This window comes from Myripristis murdjan, chromosome 24 (assembly GCF_902150065.1).
Source record: "Myripristis murdjan chromosome 24, fMyrMur1.1, whole genome shotgun sequence".
Lineage (NCBI taxonomy): Eukaryota > Metazoa > Chordata > Actinopteri > Holocentriformes > Holocentridae > Myripristis > Myripristis murdjan.
Genome location: NC_044003.1, coordinates 247501 through 269711, shown reverse-complemented (window position 1 = coordinate 269711; position 22211 = coordinate 247501). Strand labels below are relative to the sequence as shown.

Below are 22211 nucleotides of genomic sequence, written 5' to 3'. Positions count from 1 at the left end.
CGCAGTGCTCTGCCCCCTGCAGCCTGACTGTCCCGAGGAGAGGCAGCGAGCACACCCCGGCGCGGGTCTCGGGTCTCGGGTTTCCCAGCTCACAGGGCGCCCTGAACGCAGCAGAGCCCGGCGCGGGTCTCGGGTTTGGGGCAGAGCTCGGGTCCGGGTCCGGGTCCGGGTCCGGGTTTAAATCAGAGTGTGTAGGAGTCCTCTGCTCAGTAAAGCAGCTGAGCGCTCGTGCAGCGTCAGTGTGCAGCTCGTGTGCGTTAGCCGTTAGCCGCTAGCCGTTAGCCGTTGGCCGTTAGCATGGCGCGCTGGGGGCAGGGGGACCCCCGCTGGATCGTGGAGGAGCGCGCGGACGCCACCAACGTCAACAACTGGCACTGGTGAGGCTGCTGCCCTTTATTATTATTATTATTATTATTATTATTATTATTGTTATTGTTGTTGTTGTTGTTGTTGTTGTTGTTGTTGTTGTTGTTGCTCTGAACTGTTCTCACTCACAGGGTTTCAAAGTTGGGGGTCCTTTGGGGAGAGATTATGGACTGTTAGTACTGTAGTACTTACAAAGTACTTACAGAGAGAGAGAGAGAGAGAGTGTGTGTGTGTGTGAGTGTGAGTGTGTGTGTGTGTGTCAGGTTATTTCGGGGGTGCAGCTGTTCAGTGCATGCAGGCTGTTGCTGTGGCAGCTGACCTCAGATCAGTGAAGCTGCTGATTATAGATCATTCAGTTCAGTGAGATCAAGATGACACTTGCCTTTATTTATCCCACCATGAGGAGGTTCACAGTGTGGACAGCAGCAGCACACACACACACACACACACACACACACACACACACACACACACACACACACACACACACACACAGTGCACTCAGTGCACATAAGTAGAATGTATAAAAATAAAAATAAAAATAAAAAATATTAAAAGGATATATAAGCATTCATTAGTTCAGTATTGATCAGTACTTATCAGCATGGTGTGTGTGTGTGTGTGTGTGTGTGTGTGTGTGTGTGTGTGTGTGTGTGTGTGTGTGTGTGTGTGTGTAGATGTCAGTAACCCATAAACTGTATTGGGGTTTGTTTGTTTGTTGGAATTCGTCAACACAGCAGAATGTCAACATGTTCCAATAAAACTGGTGAGTTATTGATTTTCTATTGAACTCTGGTTAACCGATAGATCAGCTGATAGATCAGCTGACAGGACATCCTGTGGGCGGGGCAGACGGGGCATCAGGTGTGTTGCAGGACGTGACGGGCTGTGGGGGGCGGAGATAGATGGATAGCCTTTATTGTCCCAAAGGGAAATTTGTTTTCACAAACTGTCACTAAACAACACACAGTGCACAGATAAGCAACATCACCAGGCACCAAACAACATGAATACACACAAAGCACAAACACCACCAGACACTGAACAACCAAAACACTGAGGAGGGCTGGCTCCATACAGCTTATCTGTTGAGTGCTGAGATGGCAGACGGGACAAAGCTCTTACTGAAGCAGCCCGTCACCGTCTCAGAGTCCTGTACCTGCGGCCAGGCGGCAGCAGAGTGAAGTGTGGGTGGAGAGGGTGATCCGGGTCGGTGGTTATTGTTCGTGCGAGGCGTGTGACTGCTCTGTGGTTGAGCTCGGTGAGGTTGGGTATGGGATGGCTGATGATCTTGGAGACGGTGTGTGTGATTTTTACCTGTTTGTTCCTGTTAGTGGTGGACAGCATGTTATAGAAGCAGGGTGAACAGTACAGGAGGATGGGTTGGATGATGCTGGCGCACAGTAGTGACAGGAGGTGGGGGGCAACAGAGAGGGCACGGAGTTTACGGATGACGTGTAGTCTCTGTTGGGCCTTTTTGTGTATGTTGGTGATGTGTTGATCAAATGTCAGTTTATTGTCTAAAGTGAGTCCAAGGTATTTGAAATGGCTGACCTGTTCACCTGTTTGGTTGTGGATGGAGGTGGGGGCCAGTCCAGAGGGGGGTGTGCCTGAAGTGTAGATGACCATTTCTTTTGTTTTTGCCACGTTCAGTTCCAGGAAGTTATCTGTGCACCCCAGAGTGAAGTGAGAGATGGATAGTTGGTAGGCTGTAATAGAGTTATTGTCGCTGAGCAGACCTAGGATGGCGGTGTCATCTGAGTACTTGTAGTATGTGGTGATTGGTGAGGGGCTGATGCAGTCATTTGTGTAGAGGGTGCAGAGAAAAGGGCTGAGGACACACCCCTGTGGGGCTCCGGTGTTGGTGATGATGGTTGGTGATGTCACTGTGCCTATCCTTACAGCCTGTGGTCTGTCGGTGAGGAAGTTGTGAATCCAGCGGATGAGGAGTGGAGGAATGTTAAGGTGACGGAGCTTCATGAGGAGGTGACGGAGCTTCTGGTGGCGTTGGATTGTATTGACGGCTGAGCTGAAGTCTATGAAGAGGATGGATGCAAAGGTGCCAGGTGATTCCAGGTGTTGAAGGAGGGGGTGGAGGAGACATGCTACAGCATCCTCCGTCCCCCTGCTGGCCCTGTAGGCAAATTGATATTGGTCCAGCAGTGGGCTGACTACTGGCAGGATGAGTTTTTCCAGGCATTTCATGGTAAAGGAGTTTAGTGCAACTGGACGGAAGTGGTTTGGTTCAGAGGGGCGTGGTTTCTTGGGTACAGGGATGATGGTTGAGGTTTTCCAGATGATGAGGATGGATGCTGACCTGTATGAGTCCCAGAAGATGGAGTGAAGAGGGGGGGCCAGCTCCATGGCGCAGAGCTTTAACACCTTGGCTGAGATGTTATCGGGCCCGGGTGCCTTGCCAGCTTTGCACCTGCTCAGCTGTTGTTGCACCTCCACTATGGTGAATGGAGGGTGTGCAGGTACATCTGGGGGGAGGGCACTGAGCAGCTCCTCGCATGTGGCAGAGTGGCTTTGGGTGTCGAACCGTGTGAAAAAGGAGTTCAAGGTGGCTGCAAAGGTGGTGGGATCTGTGACTGTGGAGTGAGCCTGACTCGGTAATTGGCCAGAATCTTTACTTTATGGAAGGCTTGTTTAGTGTTCATAGTGCTGAATTCCTGCTCCAGTCTGTCCTTGTATTTGTGTTTGACCTTGATGATGTCAATTTTTATTTGTCTGTTGAGTAGGTTGACAGCAGTCCAGTCCTTGCGTTGAAAAGCCTTGTGCTTTTCCCTCAGACTGTTTTTGATATGGTAGGTGATCCAGGGTTTGGAGTTGGGATATCTCCTGACAGTTCTGATGGGGATGGTGCATGAAATGCAAAAATTAATGTAGTCCGTGACACCCTGTGATCCAGATCACCCTGAAAAATGTCCCAATCTGTGCAACTAAGTGAACCCTGTAGTTGTGTAATGGCATCCTCCGACCAGTGGGCGGCGCGGTGGATGTGTGGCTTGATGCGTTTCAGTTCCGGTTTGTAGTGCGGTAGCAGGAAAACAACATTGAGATCGGAGTAGCCAAGTGGTGGGTGTGCGTGAGCGATAAACGCATCAGATATGTTCCCATAACATAAGTCCAGCGTGTTGTTTTTCCTCGTGGGAATGTCCACATACTGGTGGAGAGATGGCATGACACAGTCGAGTCTACAGCTGTTGAAATCACCCAGAATGAACACCGGGGCATCAGGATATTTAGCCATCATGTGGCTGGCACCCTCGGCTACCAGCTCCACAGCTGCTCTGGTGTTGGCACTTGGTGGGATGTAAACACAGCTGATCACGAGGGTGGGAAATCCCCTCGGAAGATGGAAGGGGCGCAGTCACAGCGTTAGCATCTCCACGTCAGGTGTGCAGACTGTGCGGTGGACTTTGATGTTTTGTACACCACCGCTTGTTGATAAAGATGCCGATGCCTCCGCCTCTGTCCTTACCGGATAGTCAGTGATAGATAGATAGATAGATAGATAGTCCTGTCCAGGATGGAAAAATTATTGAGACTGACCTCCGTGTCCGGGACATCCCTGTCAAGCCAGGTTTCTGTCAGGGCGATGATACATGCATCTCTGAAGGCCCGCTCCACCCGGCATTTGGCATGCAGTAGATCCATCTTATTCCTGACGGAGTGTACATTTGCCAGTACGATGGAGGGAAGAGGGGGTCTGAAGGGACGCTTCCTTAGCCTGGTGCGTACTCCTCCTCGCCTACTCCTCTTCCTCTGATTTCTGGAGGGAGATTGACTGCCGGTTTCGCGTTGCAGAGGACAGAAGAGCGTAGTTGGAGAAGCTCCGCCCGGCTGTAGGTGAGTCGTTTGTACCTGCCAGCCTCTGGAAGTAGCGCCAAGCAGTTGAGGATCCATAGTGTCATGCATATGATCCAGAAAGCCTTGTATCGACTCAGCATCCTGGGGGCGTGACTGAGCAACTAAACACTAACAGACTGGACACTAACAGGCTGGACACTGACAGACTAGACACTAACAGACTGGACACTAACAGACTGGACAGTAACAGGCTGGACACTAACAGACTGGACAGTAACAGGCTGGACACTAACAGGCTGGACAGTAACAGGCTGGACAGTAACAGACTGGACACTAACAGGCTGGACAGTAACAGGCTGGACAGTAACAGGCTGGACAGTAACAGAGTGGACAGTAACAGGCTGGACAGTAACAGGCTGGACAGTAACAGACTGGACAGTAACAGACTGGACAGTAACAGACTGGACACTAACAGACTGGACACTAACAGGCTGGACACTAACAGACTGGACACTAACAGGCTGGACACTAACAGACTGGACACTAACAGGCTGGACACTAACAGACTGGACAGTAACAGGCTGGACAGTAACAGACTGGACAGTAACAGGCTGGACAGTAACAGGCTGGACAGTAACAGACTGGACAGTAACAGGCTGGACAGTAACAGACTGGACACTAACAGACTGGACAGTAACAGGCTGGACAGTAACAGGCTGGACACTAACAGGCTGGACAGTAACAGGCTGGACAGTAACAGACTGGACACTAACAGACTGGACAGTAACAGGCTGGACAGTAACAGGCTGGACAGTAACAGACTGGACAGTAAAGACGTTTCAGACAGAACGAGAAACACCAACCCAAACGACACGCTGACAGAGTGCTGTCGCAGCAGAGCATGCGCCAAGAAATGATAAAGCACAACATCAGGTGTGTTGCATGACGTGACAGGGGCGGAGCTAACGTCAGGTGTGTTGCAGGACGTGACGGGGGCGGAGCTAGCGTCAGGTGTGTTGCAGGACGGAGCGGGACGTGACAGGGGCGGAGCTAACGTCAGGTGTGTTGCAGGACGTTATGGGCTGCGGGGGGCGGAGCTAACCTCAGGTGTGTTGCAGGACGGAGCAGGACGTGACGGGCTGCGGGGCGCGGAGGTAACGTCAGGTGTGTTGCAGGACGGAGCGGGACGTGACGGGGGCGGGGCTAACCTCAGGTGTGTTGCAGGACGTGACGGGGGCGGGGCTAACCTCAGGTGTGTTGCAGGACGTGACGGGGGCGGGGCTAACCTCAGGTGTGTTGCAGGACGGAGCGGGACGTGACGGGGGCGGGGCTAACCTCAGGTGTGTTGCAGGACGGAGCGGGACGTGACGGGCTGGTCGGCGGAGCGGCTGAAGCAGCTGCTGCTCGGCGTGCGGGTCGAGGGCGAGGACGGCGTGTGCAGCGTCACCGACGTGTCCAAAGTGGAGGGCGAGGCGTCCATCAACAACCGCAAAGGAAAACTCATCTACTTCTACGAGTGGCTGCTGCGCGCCTCCTGGATGGGTCAGTACACAAACAAACAAACAAACAAACACATGAATATACATAAACAAACTAACAAACCGATCAATTAACTAACCATCAGCTGGTGCGTGTGTGTGTGTGTGTGTGTGTGTGACGTCCTGCAGGGACGTCCCGGACGGGGATCAGGTACAAAGGGAACGTGGAGGTGACCAACCTGTCAGACGAAAACGACCTGGACGACCTGGACGTGAGTGACCACAACTTCCTGTTTGAGCTCGTTTACCCAGAAGGCACTGGGTCGTCTTCATCATCATCATCATCATCAGCAGTAGTAGTAGTAGTAGTAGTATTAGTAGTAGTAGTATTAGTAGCTGTAGTACTAACAGCAGCAGTGTGTCCTGTACGTGTCCACACCCAGTAGCTATAGCCAGTATTGATGACTGTATTGATGACTGTATTGATGACAGTATTGCTGAGTATTGCTGAGCATTGCTGAGTATTGGTGACTGTATTGATCAGCGCTGTGTGCTGCCTGCAGATCTCGGTGTCTCTGTGTAAAGACGAGCCCAACACGCCGCTGCTCGGCCTGATGCGGCGGGACGGGGTGCAGAGGGTCCGGGAGGCGCTGGGCGAATACGTCAGCCTCCTGAAATCAGGTCGGCCTCATTACCCACGAGGCATCAGGGCGCGCCGATCACTAATCAATCCGCACTGTTATTATCAGCTGGCTCACCTCAGCGTGCCGCCCAGACTCTGACAGGTGCTGACCTCTGTTGCAGAGTTCACACAGGGCATGATCCTGCCCACCGCCGGCGAAGCCCCGCCCCCTCAGCCGGCCCAGCAGAACAAGGTCAAGACCAGCAAGACACAGGTGGGTTAACACAAACAGGTGGGTTAAAACACAGGTGGGTTAAAACACACAGGTGGGTTAGAAAACACAGGTGGGTTAGAAAACACAGGTGGGTTAAAACACAGGTGGGTTAGAAAACACAGGTGGGTTAGAAAACACAGGTGGGTTAGAAAACACAGGTGGGTTAAAACACACAGGTGGGTTAAAACACAGGTGGGTTAGAAAACACAGGTGGGTTAAAACACAGGTGGGTTAAAACACACAGGTGGGTTAGAAAACACAGGTGGGTTAAAACACAGGTGGGTTAAAACACAGGTGGGTTAGAAAACACAGGTGGGTTAAAACACAGAACCCCACCTGTCCTGGCCTCGTCTGGCCAAGCTGTTTTTGAGAAAACTTCAAAAAGGTAAACTTTATTATTAATGTGCCACCTTGAGGTCAGGTGGTGCCTCAGCAGCAGGTTGTAACCCACCTGCCAGTTTTCCTGTTTTTTGATTGATTCGGTTTTTGCAGTACAAACAAAAACACCTGATCGCTTTAACCAGGTGGGCTCAGTGCAACCAGGTGGGCTCAGTGTAAACCAGGTGGGCTCAGTGTAAACCAGGTGGGCTCAGTGTAACCAGGTGGGCTCAGCCAGGTGAGTGTGTGTGTGTCTGTTTGTTACTCCTGCAGAATAAAGAGCTGCTGTGGAAATGACCTCTGACCTCTGTGTGTTCCTCTACAGATAAGCTCCGCCCCCAGCCCCAGCCCCGCCCCCAGCAGCACAGGGGTTCAAATCCCAACGTGCAGCTTCTCTTTGAATGAAACCTTCCTGACATCAGCTGACGAGCTGTACAGGACCTTCACCCACCAGGAGGTACACACACACACACACGCACACACACGCACACACACACACACACACACACACAGAGTTTAGAGTTAGTATGATTTTATTTTTCAGTTTTTATTTCAACACATGTAGAACATAAAATAATATAAAATATTGTATTTATATGATTGTGTAATATATAAAATGTACAAAAATAAGTAAAATCTTGTATAATATAATTCTGTTGTATGTATAAAGTATTTATAATAATAAGTGAAATGTTGTGTAGTTGTATAATAAAGTAAAAAATAAACTTGTGTAACAGTGTGAGGTATAATGATGTGAAAACTGAAGCATGTGACTGGACGCTGATGGAAGGTGTGTCTCTGCAGTTCGTGCAGGCGTTCACGCGCTCGCCGGCCGTGGTCGAGGCCCAGCAGGGCGGCAGCTTCCGGCTGCTGGACGGCAGCGTGAGCGGACGCTTCGCCCAGCTGGTGAGTGGGAGGGGCCAACGCCGGGAGCGGCCGCGGGACATCCCGCTTCGGCCCGGCCCGTCATCCTGTCTGTCCCCCGCCTGTCCCCGTCTGTCTGCTGTCCAAAGACATGATGCAGCTCGTGATGCAGCGCCCCCTACAGCTGCAGTAACCTGACTCTCTGCTCTGCAGGTTCCTGATGAGAAGATCGTCATGAGGTGGAGGTTCAAGTCCTGGCCCAGCGGTACGTCTTCCTGATCCTATTAACCAATCAGATCTCAGCTCTGGGCCTGACGGGTGGGCCACCGCATCACACAACACATCATCACACACCGCATCACACACCACATCACACACACTGCATCACACACCACATCACACACTGCATCACACACCACATCACACACTGCATCACACACCACATCACACACTGCATCACACACACCGCATCACACACACTGCATCACACACCACATCACACACCGCATCACACACTGCATCACACACACTGCATCACACACCGCATCATCACACACCGCATCACACACCACATCACACACACCACATCACACACTGCATCACACACCACATCATCACACACCACATCACACACTGCATCACACACCACATCACACACCACATCATCACACACCACATCACACACCACATCACACACACCACATCACACACCGCATCACACACCACATCACACACCGCATCACACACACTGCATCACACACCGCATCATCAAAAAAGACGTTGCGCAGCGGCAGGTGTTGTGCAGAACATGCCGTGCTGCCGTTGCTACTTCACAGGATAACACTACGAACTTGTTCCAGCACCTGGGAAGCCAAATACCTCAAGACAGGGATCACTGACCGAAATGTTTGAAAGTGTCACCCCGTGAAGTGGCAACGGCAGCACGGCATGTTCTGCTGCACACCTGCCGCTGCGCAACATCTTTTTTGAAACCAAAATAATTCCACACCACCGACGTGCTGTTCCTCTTCGAGACTAAAGTCTCACCTGTGTCACGCTGCGTTCCAGCAGGGAACTGTACCTGTGAATCACAACTTCAAAGTCACGAGTCACGACTTCAAACTGTTCCAGGCAGAACTGATAAGAAAAACCGTCTCCAGTTGGGCCGCCATTCTTGTGTACAAAACATAAACTGCGTGACGTCGAACGAGGAAGTTGGAGTCCGTTGAGCACAATTGAGTTCAGAGGTGTGAATTCACAGGTTTGGCTATAGCCCCACCCACTTTTAACCTGTAAATCACCAGTTACGGGTGGCCTGGAACGCAGCATCAGTTTCTGACTGCTCCGTTGAGCCAGAGGCCGTTGCACAACAGGTGGGCAGGATGAAACGTTGGTGCAGCTGAGAGCTCCACTCGCTGTAGCTCGCGTCTCGTGACCAACTTATAATCGCTCAAGTTGCGGTTAGGAAATCGCGTTTTATCATATCGCGATATTATTGCAAATGCAATTAATCGTTCAGCCCTAGTTTGCACTGTCTTAAATGTGCTCACAAGCATTGAAATCCAGAAGAACAAACAAACAAATATTTGTAACCGATCACGAGCAGGAAGTAATCAGAGAAGATGACCCACTGAAACTATTGATTAGTCCGTCGATGTGAAACTGATGATTTGTTTCCCTGAACAGAGTCTAACAGACACTGTGGATCTGAGACTGTCTGTTGACATTTTCTTCTGGATTATTGATCAGGTCTTTTAATAAAGTGTTAAAAATCTGCCGAAGGTTAGGGTTAGGGTTAGATGCTCATGTCGCCGTCTTCATCGATCAGTGTCCGCTGGTCCGCTCAGGTCTGGATGAGGTGAACTCTTTGGGTGTTTTGGCTGCTGGTCAGTCTGAGAGGACGTGTGCAGAGGCTTCAGGCTCTGGTCACTTCCTGTCAGACTCTGGCTTTACTCTGATCATTTTTGATGTCAGACGACTCAGAAACAATTCTGCTTTAATTAACGGACATTACCCCACGGGTCTGGGGGAATTGCCTCTTCTGATTGGCTGGCAGGTATGTGTCAAAACTGTGTGTTGCACATGTAGTTCAGCTCAACTTTAATCACCGTTCTAAAATCATCTGCCACCCAACGTGTAACCATAGCAACATTAAAAAGCAGTTTCCCCCTCTCTCTGTCATGTTGTTGGGAAAGACCCGTGGTGGGATCATCAACCAGCAGGTGAGCGCTGAAACATCACGGAGCTCTGCCTCCACGTCATGCCTTAAAAGCATTCAACACACACCTGCTGGTTGATTATCGCTCACATGGCGATGATGTGACCAGCCTCATGTTGATGATGTCATCTCCCTCAGAGCATCACGCCACAGTGACCCTGGAGCTGCAGGAGCGCGGCGGCGAGACGGAGCTGAGGATGGAGTGTCGAGGAGTTCCTGCAGCCGAGGAGGAGCGAACCAGGGAGGGATGGAGGAGGTTTTACTTTGAAGCCATAAAACAGACTTTTGGATATGGAGTGTGACTCTGATGAGAGCAGAGCTCACCTGCCAACACCTGAACACCCAAACACCGCTGTGCCTTCAGACAGACAGACAGACAGACAGACAGACAGGCAGACAGGCAGACAGACAGACAGACAGGCAGGCTTCTCTGTCACTGGTGTTGTTATGCTGTGAGGTTTGATGTAGAAAAGTTTGGGTCTTGAACGATTCATTCAAAGAGTTGATTTGATTTGTGAAGACAGCTCAGCCCGTCTGTCTGCCGCCTCCTCAGTCACACCTCCTCATATCCTGCTAAGTCACCTCCCATTGGTCGGCCTCATCCTCTCATCCAGAGAACGTTCTGCTTCCTGTTTGATGAACTGAACACATTCAGACATGATGGTGTTCAGTCCGTCAACAGGTGAAAATCTGTTTCTTTGAATGAGGTTGATCCAGTGAAGGAGGCTGAGGCTCAGCTGCCGAGCTTCCAGTTCAGTCCCTGCAGAACCCTAACCCTAACCCTAACCCTTACCCTTACCCCAACCCTAACCCTAACCCTAACCTAACCAAACCCTACCACACAAACTGGAACTGATGCAGATAAAACATTTGGGGAATCATGTGAATTCTTGTACACGCTTGCAAATAAATGACTCCTGGGGACTGTTGAGTTGTGGCAGCTGTGGCGTCGCCGGCTGAGTCGGCCTCCTGCTCTGGGTCTCCTGTTCGCTCTCCTGCAGGTTGAATCTGTTCAGGCGTTCGATCGACACCATGAACAGCAGTGAGGAGGCTGTGACATCATGAGGCCGCCAGAGCGAGGCGACTAGCATTCTGAGCTCGTAAAGCTCCTAAAACTGCACGCTGTCATCGGGCAGACTCACTCGTGTTAACTGGTTTCAGACCCATGAACAAAGAGGAAACCAGCTCAGTTCTCTGTCATCACAGCGACCCAATGAATCAGAAGTGAACAGGATCGCCTCGTTCACGTGAAAAAAAGAACAAATCGTTCATGACCGAAACTCTGATGTGTGTAAAGTGTCAGAGCAGAACTCTGTGTTTTTATTAGTCTGACAGTCCAGTTTAATTCAAACCTGCAGTCCTAACGATGCATTAGTCTTAACGAGCAAAACGAGCTGAATCCCTGCAGACTGTTCAAATGTTTGACTCCAACTGACTGAAAACCAAAGCAGAATAAAAGTTCTTTATCTGAAGAGACACCGTTCCTGTCGTCCCTCTCCTGCATCAGCAGGATCCACTCACACTCACTGTGTCGGTCAGTAATCAGATTACTCTCGGATCTGTGAGCTGCCATCAAACAGCACGCCGGTTTCCATAATCAAATTAACAGAATATTCTAACGTTTGGGCAAAATCCCCTTTTTCCTTTTCCGACGTCCCCAGACTGAGACACCATGTTGGACACCATCTCCACCTGTGGACGTCCAGTGGTTCAGTTCCTATGGGCAGCACTTCCTGTTAGCTTAGCGAGTTAGTTAGCCTGGCTCCATCAAAGTGAAAAACGACGCTGTCTGATTTACACAGTGGATCATGTGGATCTGAAATCCACATTGGAATATTTTTTAAAAACTGCAGTGGATGGAGGAGCAGTCAGATGGCGGCGCTGTAACCTCTGAACACATTTCTCCCTCCGTCTGTGGCAGCGACCCTCACGCCGCTGAAGGTCAAGGGGATCCACCACAAAGGAACTCGGGGATTTTGCCCAAAACGTTGGAATACTCCTTTAATGAATGAAGAGAAAGCTGGTTAGCGCAGGTAACATCGCTGAACGCCTTTTTCCGTGTGAGCATGTGCAGAAACAGCGGATAAGGACCCTGACAGAATAAAAAAAACAAACGCACACACATACTCTTGGCCAAAAGGGGGCGTGGCAGGGGGTGTGGCATGGCACGAAAAGTCCCAACTTCCCAATGGATCAGCGCAACACCATAAAATTTGATGGTTACCATCATACATCACAAACCTTTTAGCATGGAATTCTGGCACTTCCATGACCCGTTCAGCTGACTTGTTACTCCTAAAAGTTCCCCGAGCTCGTACTGAACCTGGTAAAACTGCATTCTCCCATAATGCCCCAAACTCGTGGAACACCCTCCAGCACACTCTGAAGATGCAAACTCCCCTCTCTTGCACAGTTTAAGACTTTAATCTCAGAACACTGTGTTTCTGATTGTACTTGTTTTAAAGGATTTTCTTATTATATGGATGTTATTTTGTTTTTTAATGCGCTTGTAAACTCGACGGCATCGAAAATGAGGGTAACCTCAATGTCCATTCGAGAATAAATAAAGGTTGAATGAATGAATTTTGATGGGAGGTTTGGAGGTTTGTCCTGGGCTGAGGAGCAACTTACTGACATATCACACTGATTTGGACACGCCCACTCCCCCCGGCCACGCCCACCTCTGCTTGTGCTCTGTACGACTCTGAGGCAGATACTGGATCAAAGCTGGACGGAGCACAATGACTTAGACTTAGACTTAGACTTAGACTTAGACTTCTTTTATTGTCATTGCACAAAAAAACACAGCAGTGAGATTTTGGCAACGAAATGTCGTTGCTTGGCTTCCGGATTACAGCAGAGATGGAATTGTGGGACCGTTTAGGTATATATAAATATAAATATTATACATAAATATAGTCTATATAACTGGTATGATATGGTCTATATAACTAGTGCTAAAAAACAGGAGCTAAATAGTAATGAGTGCAATTTAGAATAGCTAGATAAAACAGAATGTACAACAACAGACTAAACAGTGTAAACAACTGAATAACCAGTATAAATAATAATGAGTGCAATTGAGAATAACTAGATAAAAACAGAATGTAAACAACGGACTGAGCAGCGTAAACAACTGAATAACCAGTGTAAATAATAATGAGTGCAATAAGAACAGAATGTAAACAACAGAAAAAGAAAACAACTGACTAAACAGTGTTAACAGTGGAAGATTGCACAGAAATGTATTGTCCATACGTAGCTGCTGGGCGGGCGGGGGGGGGTTATTGCACAAATAGGAGGTAATTAATTCTCCTCATCCCAGGGGTGTTTCCCGGACTGGGCTACACACCCTGGGCCTGAAGAAACCATACCTCCATAAAGGGATATTGCACAGAAATGTATTGTCCATACGTAGCTGCTGGGCGGGCGGGCGGCGGAGAGGGGGTGGGGGTGGGGGGGGGGGTTATTGCACAAATAGGAGGTAATTAATTCTCCTCATCCCAGGGGTGTTTCCCGGACTGGGCTACACACCCTGGGCCTGAAGAAACCATACCTCCGTAAAGATATATTGCACAGAAATGTATTGTCCATACGTAGCTGCTGGGCGGGCGGGCGGCGGAGAGGGGGTGGGGGTGGGGGGGGGGGGGGGGGGGGGTGGTTATTGCACAAATAGGAGGTAATTAATTCTCCTCATCCCAGGGGTGTTTCCCGGACTGGGCTACACACCCTGGGCCTGAAGAAACCATACCTCCATAAGGGATATTGCACAGAAATGTATTGTCCATACGTAGCTGCTGGGCGGGCGGGCGGCGGAGGGGGGGTGGGGGTGGGGGGGGTTATTGCACAAATAGGAGGTAATTAATTCTCCTCATCCCAGGGGTGTTTCCCGGACTGGGCTACACACCCTGGGCCTGAAGAAACCATACCTCCATAAAGATATATTGCACAGAAATGTATTGTCCATATGACAAGTTATTTGGCATTGAGCAGTCTGATGGCCAGGGGGAAGTAACTGTTTCTGAGTCTGGCTGTTCTGCAGCGGATGCTGCGGAACCTTCTGCCAGACGCCAGTCGGGAGAACAGTCCATGCTGGGGGTGGGTGGGGTCAGAAATGATCCGGTGGGCTCTGGATAGGCAGCGGCTGTCTGCTACGTCCTGGATGGGGGGGAGCGAGGTCCCGATGATCTTCTCCGCCGTCCTCACCACTCTCTGCAGAGACTTCCAGTCTGAGGCCCTACAGCTCCCAGACCAGACGGAGATGCAGCTGGTCAGCAGGCTCTCGATGGTCCCTCTGTAGAAGGTGGTTAGGATGGGAGGGGGGAGGGAGGCTCTTCTCATCCGCCGTAGGAAGTGCAGGCGCTGCTGTGCCTTCTTCGCCAGGGAGGAGGTGTGGAGTGACCAGCCGAGGTTGTCGGTGATGTGCACTCCCAGGTACTTGGTAGTGCTCACGACTTCCACGGCTGTGTCGTTGATGAGGAGGGGTGTGTGGCTGGGTCTGGATCTCCTGAAGTCCACGATGATCTCCTTAGTTTTATCGACATTCAGGACCAGGTTGTTCACCTTACACCAGTCCACAAGATGTTGCACTTCCTCCCTGTAAGCCAGTTCGTTGTCGTCCTGAATGAGGCCCACAACTGTTGTGTCGTCCGCGTACTTCAGGATGTGGTTGCTGCTGTACCTGGGGCGACAGTCGTGGGTCATCAGGGTGAACAACAGGGGGCTCAGAACACATCCCTGGGGGGAGCCGGTGTTCAGGGAGATGACACTGGAGGTGTTGTTCCCCACACGGACAGACTGGGTTCTGTCGGTGAGGAAGTCCAGCAGCCAGTTACACAGGGAGGTTTTGAGGCCCAGGGGCTCCAGTTTGCATATCAGGTCCTGGGGGATGATCGTATTGAATGCTGAGCTGAAGTCCAGGAACAGCATCCGTACGTGGGTGTTCTTTCCTTCCAGGTGCTCCAGGCTCAGGTGGAGAGCAGTGGAGATGGCATCCTCCGTGGAGCGGTTTGGCTGATATGCAAACTGGAACGGGTCGAATGATGGGGGGAGTATGGAGATGATGTTGTCCTTAACCACCCTCTCGAAGCACTTCATGATGGTGGATGTAAGTGCAACGGGGCGAAAGTCGTTAAGGCATGTGATGGCTGGTTTCTTGGGCACTGGAATTATTGTGGCCGACTTGAAACATGGGGGGACAACAGCCTGGTTCAGTGACATGTTGAAAATGTCTGTGAGCACATGGGCCAGCTGGTCTGCACATTCCTTGATCAGCCGTCCTGGAATGTTGTCAGGGCCTGCAGCTTTCCGTGCATTGACCTTCCTCAGGGCTCTCCGCACTGCAGTGATTTCAAGCCTGAGTGGCTGTTCATCGGGGTGGGGGGTAGCTTTCCTCGCAGGATTTTTATTTAGAGCTTCAAACCTTCCGAAGAAGTTATTGAGCTCATTGAGGAAGCTGATGTCATCCTGGCAGGGTGTGGGTGTGGCTTTGTAGTCGGTGACAGTCTGGATGCCCTGCCACAGTTGTCTGGTGTTGTTGGGGTCCTGGAAGAAGCCCTGGATCTTCTGACTGTGGGCGCGCTTTGCTACTCTGATGGCACGGTTCAGATTTGCCCTCGCTGATTTGAGTGCCGTCGCATCACCAGATTTGAATGCAGCATTGCGCTCCCTCAGTCTTTCGCGCACCTCCTTAGTCATCCAAGGTTTCTGGTTGGCCCGTGTGATGATAGTCTTGGTGACTGTAACCTCCTCCATGCACCACTGTATGTAGCCTGACACAGATGCAGCATACTCCCCCACATTGGTGTGTTGATTGTCTGTTGCAGCCTCTCTGAACATGCTCCATTCGGTGCATTCAAAACAGTCCTGCAGTGCAGACATGGCTCCCTCAGGCCACACTCTCACCTTCTTCACAGCCGGCTTTTCCCTGGTGAGCAAAGGCTGGTATGCAGGAATTAGCATAACAGAGAGGTGGTCTGAGGAGCCCAGGTGGGGGCGGGGTGCTGCTCTGAATGCCTTCTTGATGTTTGTGTAAACCAAGTCCAGTGTATTCTCCCCTCTAGTAGCAAAATCCACATGCTGGTAAAAATTCGGAAGCACAGTCTTCATGTTGGCCTGGTTAAAGTCCCCAGCAACAATAAAAACGCTCTCCAGGTGTGTGGATTGCATGTCGCTGATGGCGCGGTAAAGAACACTCAGGGCTTGTTTACAGTTAGCGCTGGGCGGAATGTAAACAGCAACAATGGTGACGCTGGTGAATTCCCGGGGCAGGTAGAAGGGTCTGCATCTCACAATCGTAAACTCTATGTCCACACAGCAATGACTGGAGACCAGAGAAGCGTTGTTACACCAGCTGTTGTTAGTGTAAATGCAAACACCACCTCCCCGTGTTTTACCTGTGAGAGCATGGCTCCTGTCGGACCTGAATGTTGTTAGCCCGTCCAGGCTGATGGCGGTGTCCGGGACAGAAGAGTTGAGCCACGTCTCGGTGAGAATGATAATGCAGCAGTTTCTTGTCTCCCGTTTCGTGATTAAGTCCAGCTTCAGGTAGTCCAGTTTGTTTTCCAGGGAGCGTACGTTGGCGAGCAGGACTGATGGAAGCGGCGGTCGGAACGGGTTAGCTTTTAGCTTAGCTGTAAGTCCACCGCGACAACCGCGCTTCTGCTTCCTCTCGCACCGCCTCCGATGTCTCCGCGGGCGGCCTGCGCTGGGGGGAGACTCCGCTGTTCTGTGATCCGCTGGATCTGACCGGCGTAGCAGACCGAGGTTGTGTAGAACGGTCCGCGTCTCTGGGCTTACAGGGTTTACGGGGTCTACGGGGTCTACGTTGCTAAATTTTCTAAAACTAATGATAAACTGCCGGTCATATACTATTCTAGCACTGTTGTAAGAATGTAAGAAAGCGTCAAAAATATTTGTCAAACTTGTCAAAATCAATAAACCTTGCAGCTTTACCTTGTCCAGTCCAGGTGTTAACTCCTTCATCATCATCATCATCATCATCTTCCTCACTCTGAATTCAAACACAATGAGAAATCAAGTCTGTTCTGCTGCTTTCAGAGTTTCTTTATTCCTGCAGGAATGTTCATCATATTCAACTTAAAGTCTGGCAGTTTTTCCTCTGATTTTCAGTCTTTAGCCTGTTGTGTCATCTAATCTGGAACAAGAAACCTGAAATTTTAAAATATGGAATAAATCATCATTTTACACCAAATCCTATAAAAGGACAATCAGCATTATTGATCTACAAGGAATGACAACAGCAACGTTTTAAAAACTACAAACACTAAAAAGTTGATGCTGGCGTTTCATCAGAGCGGACACCAATAAAACAGGTTTCATATTTACATTCATACGGTGCATCCGGCTCTTTAAAAAGTTTCTACACAAACATTTAAAATACAACAAGGACGACATCAGTGAGCTTCTCTTTGACAACAGTAACACCAGGAGCTGCCGGGTTCTGGACCATCTGCAGGACGGACGGACGGTCAGACGTCCAGCTGCTAGAAGACTTCCTCCTCCTCCACGTCACAGCCGTAGTCTGGAAACACCAAACACCAAATCAGCTGATCAGACACCGACACACACACACACACACACACACACACACACACTGCAGCGCCTCTCAGGCAGCTGTTTGGTACAGTCTGCATGGCATTCACGAAGGCAGCAGATAAATAGGGCAGTCAGGTGTTGGAGGAGTTTGCGCTTCGTGCTGCTGGACTGACCTTCAGCAGCGTCACAAAACATCCTGGGACTTTAATCAAGACTGGAAAGAAACTATTTCTGATTTACAGCCTGATTTGTGTTACACCAGGCCACTTTTTTCATTCATAGCGCCCCCTGGTTGATTTGAATAAAACTGGCAGGGTCTGTTTCAGGTAAGCATGTGGACATATCCTGCAAGCTTCGTGCTGATTGGCCCAACGGTTGTTGACTTTTGTCCATTTGTGTGCTAAGCCACGCCCCTTTTGCAGTTTATTGGTCAGTATCTTAAAAATTGAATAAGATATGAACAAGCCTTATGGTCTGATGATGATCCACAGCAGTCAGGAGGAGATGTCAAAAATGAATTTTTCAAATGATTCAAAATGGCAGAAAATCCAATATGGCGGACCTTCTGGGTTCCTGAAGCAGATTTCTGTAGTTTGGATCAACAAATGTCTGGACCAAGTTCTGTGTAAATCGGACTCACAGCAGAGGAGTTATGAATTTTTAAAGGTCAAAAGTTTGACCATTTGGCCGATTGGGGTCAAATTTCTTGGGCAGCATTTGTACACAACTCCCAACCAACGAGCAAAACATCATGTCTGCACCGTTTACCGCCTGACAGGAATGAGCCAAAACATTTCTGAAGAAGGAAAACAACGACCCGGAGCGAACCCGTCAGGGTTCGAGCCCATGGGGCTGAAACCCAGTCGGGTTCGCTAAAGGGTTTCTTAAAGTTGGTTAAAGGGTTTCTTAAAGTTTCTTAAAGTTTCTAAAGGGTTTCTTAAAGTTTCTAAAAGTTTCTAAAGGTTCCTAAAGGTTTCTTAAAGTTCCTAAAGGTTTCTTAAAGTTTCTAAAGGTTCCTAAAGGTTTCCAAACATCCGTCTCTTCTTGTGTGATCTTACCACTTCCTCCTACAAGCTGCAGAGCGCTGACACACTGCTCCTCCTCCGCCTCCTCCTCCACCTCCTCCTCCTCCTCGTACATCACGGGGCCGTCCTCCACTGTGGCCGGGCCAGGGGGTGGGGGGTCAGGGGGCGGAGCCTGCTCAGGCGGCGGGGCCGGCTCAACAGGAGCGGCAGGTGTGGCGACACTGGGCTCTGCCTGGGGAATTAAAAGTAAAAAATCTGAAACGTCTGATTGTTAATTAAAGATCCACTGATCTGCTGCTTTGCTGCCTCTCCAGTCGAGTTTCTAAAGTCGATGATGTCAGATCCACCTGGTGGAGTTTGCTCACCTTGAATGTTGCTCTCTTCTTTGGTGTGGTGGAGATGAGTGGGCGGAGCCTGAAAAAAAAAAGAGCATCAACAAGAGGAAACCAAGATAGGATGTCAACGGTCACATGACTCACAGCACTCAGATATTTGACTTTTGGAGGGGGGTGGTGGGGGGGTCCTGTCGCCCGGCCGGGACAAGATAAGTCTTAAAAATAACTCTCACAATTTAACTGTTTATATTTGTATATTCAATGTTTCACGTTGTCTTGTCAGTGTTTCTGTCCGAGTCTATGTGAGTTATTTTTAAAGAGATTTTAGAAATTGGTACTCTATAAAAGCCCATTTAGAGACAATGCTGGGGGCTAGGGGGCTCTCTGTCTCCCCCTACTGATTGCAATGTTTCTGACCTGTCTACAGGTGGTTTTTCTAAGGTGTGTCACGTTTATTGTAATTCACTGGCAGTGCTGTGTTTTATAGGGTCGTACGAGGCGGCCTGCGTCCATCAGTTTTGATCTGTGTGGAGTCTTTCCATTGAATGTCCTGTGATTTTAATGAATTTGTAATTCTCAATAGAGGCTGTTACCTATATTTGTATCCTCCTGCCTCTGAAACGGGACCAGACCGGGTTACAAAAGGTGGTGGCAGCTTTCTGCTACTCAAGAAATCTTACAACTGAAACTTTATTACATTACTCTGTAATATTATATTTAATTATGCCTATTACTATCTGTTATTGTACTGCATCAATGCACTGAAGTATTTCAGTCAGCACTCTGATTAGCCTGTAATATTCAACTGTATTAATTTACTATATTACCATGTGTTAATACACAGTACTGCTTAACAGTAAAACCTACTGTACTCCTCTGTCTAAACACACTGTATTATTGATTATCATTGATAAGGACGCTGTTGATCGTTGGATAGTGATGTAGTTAGAGCTGCAACTAACGATTTTTTTTATTATCGAGTTTTTTCCTGATTAATCAGTTGTGTAAGTTTGCTGATTGTTTGTTTGCACATGTGGAGACGTCCTCTAATGTCTTGTTTTGTCCCAACCAACAGTCCACAACCCAGATATTCAGTTTACAGAGGACACACAGAGGACAAAAGAAACCAGAAAATATTCACACCCGAGAGGCTGGAATCAAAGAATTTGGACATTTTCTTCTTAAACATGCTTTGATTATCAAAATAGTTGGCAATTAATGACTAATGGTTGGAGCTCTAGATAGAGACAGATTGATTGTGATGTAGTTTGGTAAGGACGTAGTTTGGTAAGGATGTAGTTTCATAGTGATGTAATTGTAAGGATGTAGTTTCATAGTGATGTAGTTGGTAAGGATGTAGTTTCATAGTGATGTAGTTGGTAAGGATGTAGTTTGATAAGGGTGTAGTTTCATAGTGATGTAGTTGGTAAGGATGTAGTTTCATAGTGATGTAGATTGGTAAGGATGTAGTTTCATAGTGATGTAATTGATAAGGAGGTAATTTGGTAAGGATGTAGTTTCAGTGATGTAGTCGGTAAGGAGGTAGTTTGGTAAGGATGTAGTTTCATGGTGATGTAGTTGTAAGGATGTAGTTTCATAGTGATGTAGTCGGTAAGGAGGTAGTTTGGTAAGGAGGTAGTTTCATAGTGATGTACTTGGTAAGGATGTAGTTTGGTAAGGATGTAGTTTCATAGTGATGTAGTTGGTCAGGATGTAGTTTCATAGTGATGTAGTCGGTAAAGATGTAGTTTGGTAAGGATGTAGTTTCATAGTGATGTAGTTGTAAGGATGTAGTTTCATAGTGATGTAGTTGATAAGGAGGTAGTTTGGTAAGGATGTAGTTTCATAGTGATGTAGTTTGGTAAGGATGTAGTTTCATAGTGATGTAGTTGTAAGGATGTAGTTTCATAGTGATGTAGTTGATAAGGAGGTAGTTTGGTAAGGATGTAGTTTCATAGTGATGTAGTTTGGTAAGGATGTAGTTTCATAGTGATGTAGTTGTAAGGATGTAGTTTCATAGTGATGTAGTTGATAAGGATGTAGTTTGGTAAGGAGGTAGTTTCATAGTGATGTAGTTGGTAAGGAGGTAGTTTGGTAAGGATGTAGTTTCATAGTGATGTAGTTGGTAAGGATGTAGTTTCATAGTGATGTAGTTTGGTAAGGATGTAGTTTCATAGTGATGTAGTTGTAAGGATGTAGTTTGGTAAGGATGTAGTTTCATAGTGATGTAGTTGGTAAGGAGGTAGTTTGGTAAGGATGTAGCTTCATATTGATGTGGTTGATAAGGATATAGTTTGGTAAGGATGTAGTTTCATAGTGATGTAGTTGTAAGGATGTAGTTTCATAGTGATGTAGTTGATAAGGATGTAGTTTGGTAAGGAGGTAGTTTCATAGTGATGTAGTTGGTAAGGAGGTAGTTTGGTAAGGATGTAGTTTCATAGTGATGTAGTTGGTAAGGATGTAGTTTCATAGTGATGTAGTTTGGTAAGGATGTAGTTTCATAGTGATGTAGTTGGTAAGGATGTAGTTTCATAGTGATGTGGTTTCTCTCCCTGAGTCTGAGCAGGTGGGCGTGCCCTGTGCCCCTCACCTCTTTCCCATGATGCTGGCGGTGGCTGCCAGGCCCTGGTTAGTCTTGTTGCTGGTTTTCTTGCGTCGGGTCAGTCGTTTTCGTCCGGCGGGCGGGTCGGGGGTCGACCTGGTGGGACTGTTGCCGGCGCTGCCGCCCCGGCTGTTCAGGTCTCTCAGGACGTCGTAGTTGATTTTACTGGAAATCCTCTTCTGCTCCAGCATCTTCTCGATGGCCTCGCCCGCTGTGGACGCCTGGATGGGCTCGCGCTTCTTGCTGGACTTTTTGGTCTGAAAAAGATCAGAGGGAGGTCAAACGGGGGTCCGGGAGTGGTGTCGTCTCAGAGGGACCGACGGGGGTTTTAGCTTTGCGTCGTCTCAGGACAGTTAGTTTGTCCCTCCTGACTCGCCATAAAAAGCTGCTGAAACCCAAGCCATGTTAGCTAGCTGGTTAGCGCTGAAGCTTGTAAGCAGTTCAGAAATCAGGAAGAAAATCAAATTGTAGCAAACCAAAGAAAAACAAAGCAGAGCAGGGAGGCCAGCAGCATCGCCTGCACCTCAGGAGGCCGGAGCCCCTGCACCTGACCTGTGATAGGCATGGTTGGATGATAACCTTTCATAAAAATGTTTGCTCCCTTTCTTTTCCTGCTTCAAATGTAATCAAGAGCTAGACTCATTTGAAACAGTTCTCTCTCTCTCTCTCTCTCTCTCTC

At 48.8% G+C, this 22211-nt stretch overlaps 2 protein-coding genes across 3 annotated transcripts in view; one reads left to right on the top strand and one right to left on the bottom strand.

Moving 5' to 3' along the window:
• Positions 1-58: 58 nt before the first annotated feature.
• Positions 59-11487, top strand: LOC115356429 (activator of 90 kDa heat shock protein ATPase homolog 1-like). Its single transcript, XM_030047592.1, has 9 exons — positions 59-377; positions 5531-5721; positions 5847-5929; positions 6221-6338; positions 6462-6553; positions 7257-7388; positions 7736-7837; positions 8009-8060; positions 10152-11487. Exons 1-9 carry the CDS (start codon positions 298-300, stop codon positions 10313-10315), a joined length of 1014 nt encoding a protein of 337 aa, XP_029903452.1. The 5' UTR covers positions 59-297; the 3' UTR covers positions 10316-11487.
• Positions 11488-16999: 5512 nt separating this feature from the next.
• Positions 17000-22211, bottom strand: part of brf1b (BRF1 general transcription factor IIIB subunit b) — a 39022-nt gene continuing 33810 nt past the window's right edge. For both annotated transcript variants that reach the window (XM_030047582.1, XM_030047583.1), the window contains 4 exons: positions 21521-21789; positions 18961-19009; positions 18629-18827; positions 17000-17556 (listed from right to left, as the gene is read on the bottom strand). In XM_030047582.1, the coding sequence (XP_029903442.1) occupies positions 17519-17556; positions 18629-18827; positions 18961-19009; positions 21521-21789 (555 nt within the window). In that variant the 3' untranslated portion in view covers positions 17000-17518. The remainder of the gene's footprint in view (positions 17557-18628; positions 18828-18960; positions 19010-21520; positions 21790-22211) is intronic.

Excerpts from the sequence above, each read along its gene's own strand:
- LOC115356429 (XM_030047592.1), top strand. The coding sequence starts at position 298 with ATGGCGCGCTGGGGGCAGGGGGACCCCCGCTGGATCGTGGAGGAGCGC. Across the intron at positions 5,722-5,846 it reads GCTGCGCGCCTCCTGGATGG|GGACGTCCCGGACGGGGATC; the intron begins GTCAGTACACAA and ends GACGTCCTGCAG. Across the intron at positions 5,930-6,220 it reads ACGACCTGGACGACCTGGAC|ATCTCGGTGTCTCTGTGTAA; the intron begins GTGAGTGACCAC and ends TGCTGCCTGCAG.